At 46.0% G+C, this 7,990-nt stretch overlaps 1 protein-coding gene across 2 annotated transcripts; it reads left to right on the forward strand.

Annotated features, from left to right (window-relative positions):
* The first annotated feature begins 584 nt into the window (after positions 1–584).
* On the forward strand, positions 585–5,551 carry LOC139536933 (RNA-binding protein 4B-like). Of its 2 annotated transcripts, none has more exons than XM_071337671.1 (4): positions 585–658; positions 1,523–1,892; positions 3,580–4,480; positions 4,584–5,551. In XM_071337671.1, the coding sequence occupies exons 2-4, from the start codon at positions 1,535–1,537 to the stop codon at positions 4,876–4,878; spliced, it is 1,554 nt and encodes a 517-aa protein (XP_071193772.1). In that variant the 5' UTR covers positions 585–658; positions 1,523–1,534; the 3' UTR covers positions 4,879–5,551. The 2 variants fall into 2 exon arrangements, with proteins under 2 accessions (XP_071193772.1, XP_071193771.1); XM_071337670.1 differs by lacking the exon at positions 585–658 and adding an exon at positions 676–765.
* Positions 5,552–7,990: the final 2,439 nt, after the last annotated feature.

Consider the following 7,990-nt stretch of genomic DNA (forward strand, 5'->3'; position numbering starts at 1 on the left):
GTCTGGACCGTCCAGGCAGAGATCTCTCTGTGTAGCTGTGATTCAGAAGTTCCTCGCATTCCTCTGATCTGTCTTCCTTATATTTTCCATTCACACTTTGGAGAGAAACAAACCTGGCTGAGACCAAGGCTAAATACGCATGCGCCCGTCACCACCTTGTGAAACATCTCCTAAATACAGTATTGTCAACGGGAAAATCGCCACTAAAACACAATTCAAATCTATTGTTTATTCTGTCCTTTGTGAAAGAGGGTTATATAATTAATCTGCATAAATGATTTCTAAACTTCTGAGTGGTCATAATCATCATTGTAAACAAATTATGCAGCAATCAGGAAACATGTAAATATTTTACAGAATAAATGTCTGTTTCATTTGGTACACACACTTTTGCAATGGAGACTTAGATAGACAGACATATTAAATGTAACAATAAGAAGTACCTAATGGTTGAAACACTAAGTGGTAGCCTATTTGTACACGCCACTCAAACAATTTGCTCATGTTCTGATGCTCACATTGTAGCAAAATATTGTAGCCAGCCTTGTGTAGCATTAAAATAACGAGTTCTGCTCTAGTCTGTCGTAGGAAATATCACACGTCACTCGCTCAAAGATCGGAACCGGATGTGGTCATTGAAAATATTGCACCGCGTTAGGTAAGATGGAAGCAAAGTGTGCTTAGCTATTTTTTGTTTGAGTTAAACTATTGTTATTTTTGTTGAACTCAGCAATTGTTATGAATACACAATGGGATGTTAAAAATGTACAGTATGCTCTAAATTGTTGCAAATATATGTAACTGCTTATGAAAACGCAACATAACGCAGATTGCTAGCTTAGCTAGCCAGCAAGCTAATTTAGCTAGCTACTGTTGCTAACTCTAATCCGCGCCGAATTGATCATTTTAGCTAGCGAGCCAAGATATGTCTGTGATCACACCTCGGCCAATTTATGTTTGTAATATACAGCAGTTTCGAGTGATTCAATGACCATCTCATGTTCCCCGAACTGGTGTTGCCAAGCATCTCCGAATTGATGCCACCTCGACTCGATAAGGGGGGAGGGAACTAACAGTAACTAGTTGGCTAACTTAGCTTTGCAAATGCTAGTTAGCAAGCTTTGCAAATGTTAGCGAATTAACTGAATCATTACCAGCAGGTTTGACCATGGACTAGTTTAACTTCATGCTTTAAATATATTGTTAATTACACGTCACGTTTTATTAAACTACTATATTCATTATTTGCCTATAGAGTACACGTCCCTTTTCAGTTCTGTCATTTAAAATATATATATATATTATTTACGATCACGGCCTACACCGGCCAAACCCTGGGCCAATTGTGCGCTGCCCTACGGGACTCCCAGTCACGGCCGGTTGTGATACAGCCTGGATTCGAACCAGGGTGTCTGTAGTGACGCCTCAAGCACTGAGATGCAGTGCTTTAGACCGCTGTGCCACCAGCTGAAAGATAAACTAACTTAGCTAGGTCAGTGACACCCTCCTGTTCTTTCCCCAGGTGTGCCCAGCCATGGAGTCGACAGATAAGAACAATGCTATAAAGCTCTTTGTGGGGAACCTGGCGTTGGACACCTCTCAGGAGGACCTGACACAGCTCTTTGGACCATACGGACAGGTGGTCACCTGTAGTTTACTCAGGCAGTTTGCCTTCATCCACCTCCAGGGAGATGGTGCTGCTGATCGAGCCATAAGAGAACTGAATGGACGGGAGTTCCGTGGCCGCAACCTAGTGGTTGAAGAGTCCCGCGGACGGCCCCTGAACTCCACCAAGGTGTTTGTTGGGAACCTTAGTGCCATGTGTTCTGCTGAGGACCTACAGGAGCTCTTTCAGACCTTTGGGAAAGTTCTGGAGTGTGATAAGGTCAAAGGTGAGCCATGTCGTTTCCCCACGCCTTTTCATGCATTTACTTTGTGTACATACAGTAAAACTTCAATTTAGTAAATAGACTAAATGTTCTTGTTTGTAACTTGGTCTCAATCCACTTGTCAAAATGTTTTTTGTGTGTTTTTTTTGTTACTTTTACCCCTTATTATCCCCAATTTTGTGGTTTCCAATTGGTAGTTAGTCTTCTCTTTGCTGCAACTCCCGTACGGACTTGGTAGGGGCGAAGGTTGAGAGCCTTGCGTCCTCCGAAACACAACCCAACCAAGCCTCACTGCTTCTTGACACAGTGCACACTTAACCCGGAAGCCAGCCGCACCAAAGTGTCGGAGGAAACACCGTGCACCTGGTGACTGTGTCAGCGTGCACTGCGCCCGGCCCGCCACAGCAGTCGCTAGTGCGCGATGGTACAAGGACAACCCTGCTGGCCAAACCCTCCCCTAACCCGGGACGACGCTGGGCCAATAGTGCGCCACCCCATGGGTCTCCCGGTCGCGGCCGGCTGCGACAGAGCCTGGACTCAAACCCAGAATCTCTAGTGTCACAGCTAGCACTGTGATGCAGTGCCTTAGACCAATGCGCCACTCTGGAGGCCCGTCGGAAGAGTTTCAAGCGAATAATCTAATATTCGCACAAAAAAATATGCCCATTTTCCTGGCAGAGCTGTTTCCGTCAGACTGGCTTGTTGCGGATAAAAAGCTGCGCGTATTGACTGCACATAAAAAGCACTGCCGTATAACTTAATTTGCCAAATACAAAAAAACGAAGTTCTATGTGCCGCCAGCCGATTTTTAACTCTGGCGGTTTTGCGATAATCAACAAATTTGCCCACTGGTCTTGGCACGTGCTCTCACGGGAAAAGTTCAGAGTGTACATGATGAGATTATGGACAAGAGCAGGATCATTTTTATTGGTCAATTTGTCAAGAGTATCTCGACGTAATTGGCAGCCAAGCGCCGATCGTCATATCGCCATCATTCAAATGAAGACCCTGGATATTTAATGGGAATAAGCCTCAAGCTCATCACTGTGCACTTTCACCACGCTGTGAAGTTCATCACTTATTTCATCTGTAGCCTAATGAACTGCATGCTTTTTCACCTCATAGTAGGAGGGCCACGCAACATAGCATCGCGTGACTGGAAGTTTACTTCGATATGATGGTTATTATACAAACAATTGGTAAAGAAAATATATATATATATATATATCCACCAACGTTTGTCTCACGCGTTATATTTTAGCCCCCCCCCCAAAAAAAATAATTTGTCGCATGTATTTTGTTTTATAAACATTTAGGAAAGTGTACAGACAATTTAGGTGGCAGGTAGCCTAGTGGTTGTGCCAGTAACCGAAAGGTTGCTGGATCGAATCCCCGAGCTGACAAGGTAAAAATCCGTCGTTCTGCCCCTGAACAATGCAGTTAACCCACTGTTCCCCAGTAGGCCGTCATTGTAAATAAGAATTTGTTCTTAACTGACTTGCCTAGTTGAACCTTTATTTAAAAGAAATACATTTTTTTTAGCTGTTTCTGTCAGGCCTATCGGGAGTTTATTCTAATTTGTTAAAATGTATCCTACAGATACTTTCCTCTCATAAAAATAGTTGAATGGAAACAGTTTGGTGGTTAAATTCATTAGCTCGCTGTGTTGTCCTCCTGTGCTTGTTTACAGCGAGGCTCTCTTCCTCGGCGGGCTATGCCTTTGTGCACATGGAGCGGAAGGAGGATGCGCTGCAGGCTATCGAGGCCCTCCATGGTACCACCTTCAAAGGCCGACCGCTCTCTGTGGAGCTCTCCAATGTGCAGCCCAGTAAACCCACCACGACTACAGCCAAGGTCCCCATCATGAGTCACTATGCCACTGAAAGCCCCTCCATCAACCCTCATATGGAGCACCACCAGAGTCAGGCTGCTGTACTGGCTGCTGCCGTTGCTGCAGCTGCAGGTCTGCCTCTTCAGGTGCAGCAGAGCTTGCACAATTCTGTCTACAACACAACGAGCTTTGATCCCACCTACGCTGCGCTAAAGGGCATGACGGCAGCCAGCGCCACAGATGGTACTCCAGTGAGCCCTGCGGTGTACGGTGCGCTCGCCAGCCAGGTGTACGGCTCTGTAGCGGATCAGGTATATGACTCTATAGCCAACCAGGCCTCCGCCTATCAGAATTCAGCGACACCGGACGCAGCAGGTTACAGTAACCAGTACGACGGCGCAGCTGGGGAGGCATCGTCAGCCCAGGCAGCTGGAAACCCGGCCTACGGCGGGGCCTCTGCTTTCTACAACGGTAGCTCCGCCTATGGCTCCACGGGGGGTGCAGACCCCACTGCCCAGGCCATCTTTGAGGCAGCACGGGCCCGCTTCTTCCAGCAGGGCCAGCAGGTTCTAGCTGAGCAGCAGGCGGGGACTAAGTCAGGGGACAGGGACCGCAGCCCAGTGCGGCGCTCCGCCCCTCTGCTGCCTGACCCCGTGCCCCAGCCCTTTCCCCAGCCACGCCCCAAACGCCGTGCCCTCCTCCCAACGCCACCCGGCCGACCAGAGGACCCTGCGGCTGCTGACGGAGACCCCATTGCCAGGTACGTGATGCACCTCTGAGAAAAGCCTTGCTATTTTGCACCTTTTTGAGGCAGTTTTGATATTTTGAATGCGTAATTACAATGTTACTTTTCTCAACTTCAGATGCTATGCAGAGTACTATCAGCAGGTCCAGCAGTACCAACAGTACCAGCAGTACCAGCAACAGTACCAACAGTACCAGTATGGCTACCCACCACCAGCCCCGGCCCAGATGCCCCCCACGATGCCCACCCACCAGATGCCCGTGCAGGCCCCGCCCCCGACGGAGGCCCCGCCCCCAGGGCCTGCCACCTACGCCCCAGCTAGAGCGTATGAGCCACCTTCATCACACAAGGAGCCCCTCCTCCGCCGCCCTGACTACTCCCACCTCCACATGCCAGAGCCCCCTTACCGATAACCCTTTAGATTGCAGTGTGTGTGTGGGTTTTGAATGTTGTGTGTGAGAGAGTAGTTCTGGTCCGAATGTGCGTCACTGCAAAGTGCCCATTTATAAGTCCCCTGTTCTGCAGCTTTTCGTATCTGAACACATTTCTAACGAGTTAATTTGACTTTATTGTAGGCCTGGTCTTGATAAGAAAGCTGCCCCACAAAACAGTAATCTGTATTGGGAAGTCGTTATGGTAGTTTCTTCTTGATTGTGTTGCGTACTGGGTGCTCATTAACGACAAGAAATCCTTATTCATCCCCTACATTTTAGTTTAGCAAAATAAATTCTCAAATTTGCAAGAATATTCATCCATACCAGAGGAGTGCCTTGTTAAAAGCCTAGCTGGATTATTTAGTAAAATACATTTGTGTGTGTGTGTATATGTGAGCGTAGAAAGGAAGTGGCCAAATCAATCCATGCATTTTGTGAGCGGGCCCTTGCCTCTGTCCTCGAGGTGACTTTTAGCTCCTCCAAATTAACCATTAGTTCACGTGTATAGATGAGAACTTTAATTTTTCCATTGGCCAGATTCCATTTGTTTTATTTGTATTGTCTTCATCAAAGACTTAATATGAAAAGTCAATGTTCCAATAGGTTCCAGCGTAATGTAGATATTTGGGTAATAAAATGGTTATTGTGTTTAGCGCTTGTGTTTTTAAAAGATTTAAAGCAAGGGGCAAAGTAGCTTTACATAAGGTAATCTGGACATAAAGGACCGGTGTGAGTGCATGTATGTATGTGTGGGCATGTGTAAACCATCTAGGGGAACAATATAAGCGATCTTGATAAGTCACTTTTTATAACAATCACAGGAATATACACACACACACACATATACACACACACACACACACACAGACCTCAGTCATCAGTCTTTCTCTCCATAAAGTGTGGTGCTGGGGCTTTGGGAGAGACACTCGGGCGATTTACTGCACCGAAAATGAAAAGAAAAATTGAAAAACTCACATTTTCCTTGCACACAGCCAGCCTCTGGGGAATGTAGTCCTTGCCCGTGTCTCACATGACCTTCTGTTAGATCTGATCAAACCTCTCAGATAGAAAGGCCAACAAAGCAGACCATTTTAGTATCTGACAGTCTGGCTTTAAACTCACATTTTCTTGGGGAACTAGTTTTTAATTTGCAGCCTGTGATACACGAATGCTTTCCTCTATTTGTATTATACCATGAATACTATCCTAGTGACTTTTAACTGGTTTGACCTCTTGGTCTAAACGTAAAATGGAGATGTGGCAGGTGCATGCAGAGGGTTTCCTTCAAGCATGCCTTTCAGGATCTGAGGGAATTCAACTGCCATTGTGGGCCTCACCTTCTTTTCTCCAAAGGACAAAGACGAGTGGGCTTTTCTCACACACAGTACATTGTGTGGTTTGACGGGACGAACTTTTGACGGTTTTCTTTTTCTTTGTTTTCTGTTTGGTTGAAGTGAACTTCCTGTGCGATCGTGGTAGTCGTATTCTGTAAGCGTGTTTACTTCAATTGGACCATCGAATTCAGGAAGTGTCTCAAATGGAATGTGGAGCCATTAGGCTCCCCAGGTTTGAGCGAAAACATATTTGTTCCTATTATTCAGTACCTATTGAAACGTTACACTTCTCAAGCATAAGTAATGAGAGTGATTTGGTTGGAGAATAAAACAGCACCATGCGACCTGTAATTTTTCGAAATTAAAATGGGAAATGTTAGCCCCATCGGCTTAATTATTAGACATGCGATTAAACTTGCTGTAAAATCGTTTCCATGTTTTTTCAAAGGATTTACTAATTGTTTCAGCCTTGCACGTCTAAATAGAAACAGAAGGCGAGAAGTTGCTGCTCTTACATTCTTGATTATTTAATTTTATATGAACTGTGACGAGATCATTTTGAACCGGTCTCAATTGGGCTCCACCACTTCAGTCTTTATTACACCTACACTACATGACCTAAAGTATGTGGACACCTGCTCGTCGAACATCTCGTTCCAAATTTATGGGCATTTAAAATGGAGTTGGTCCCCGCTTTGCTCCTGTAACAGCCTTCACTCTTCTGGGAAGGCTTTCCACTAGATGTTGGAACATTTGCTGCAGGGACTTCCTTCCATTCAGCCACAAGCGCATTAGTGATGTTGGGCGATTAGGCCTGGCTTGCAGTCGGCATTCCAATTCATCCGAAAGGTGTTGAGGTCAGGGTTCTGTTCAGGCTAGTCAAGTTCTTCTACACCTATCTCGACTAACCGTTTCTGTATGGACCTCGCTTTGTGCACGGGGTCATTGTCATGCTGAAGCAGGAAAGGGCCTTCCCTAAACTGTTGCCACAAAGTTGAAAGCACAGAATCATCTAGAATGTCATTGTTTGCTGTAGCGTTAAGATTTCCCTTCCCTAGAACTAAGGGGCCTAGCCCGAACCATAAAAAATTGCACCAGACCATTATTCATCATACTATGCATTCGGGCAGGTAGCGTTCTCCTGGCATCCGCCAAACCCAGGTTCGCTTGTCGGACTGCCAGATGGTAAAGTGTGATTAATCTCTCCATAGAACGTGTTTCCACTGCTCCAGAGTCCAATGGCGGCGAGCTTTACACCACTTCAGCCGACGCTTGGCATTGCGCATGGTATTCTTAGGCTTGTGTGCGGCCATGGAAACCCATTTCTTGAAGCTCCCGACGAACAGATCTTGTGCTGAAGTTTGGAACTCGGTAGCGAGTGTTGCAATCGAGGGCAGACTATTTTTAATCGCTACCCGCTTCAGCACTCGGCGGTTCTGTTGTGAGCTTGTGGTCCTACCACTTCATGGCATTGTTGTTCCTAGATGTTTCCACTTCACAATAACAGCACCCACAGTTGACCGGAGCAGCTCTAGCAGGGCAGAGATATGACAAACTGATTTGTTGGAAAGGTGGCATCCTATGACGGTGCCACGTTGAAAGTCACTGAGCTCTTCAGTAAGGCCATTCTACTGCCAATGTTTGTCTATGGAGATTTCATTGCTGTGTGCTCGATTTTATACATCTGTCAGAAACGGGTGTGGCTGAAATAGCCGAATCCAATCATTTGATTGGGTGTCCACATACTTTTGTATATA

Source organism: Salvelinus alpinus, chromosome 13 (genome assembly GCF_045679555.1).
Source record: "Salvelinus alpinus chromosome 13, SLU_Salpinus.1, whole genome shotgun sequence".
Taxonomy (NCBI): domain Eukaryota; kingdom Metazoa; phylum Chordata; class Actinopteri; order Salmoniformes; family Salmonidae; genus Salvelinus; species Salvelinus alpinus.

Bases quoted from the DNA above. Each gene is read 5' to 3' on its own strand.
- LOC139536933 (XM_071337670.1), top strand. From the start codon at position 739: ATGAATACACAATGGGATGTTAAAAAT. The intron at 766-1,522 runs GTACAGTATGCT...TTCTTTCCCCAG, and splicing joins CACAATGGGATGTTAAAAAT to GTGTGCCCAGCCATGGAGTC. The intron at 1,893-3,579 runs GTGAGCCATGTC...GCTTGTTTACAG, and splicing joins GGAGTGTGATAAGGTCAAAG to CGAGGCTCTCTTCCTCGGCG.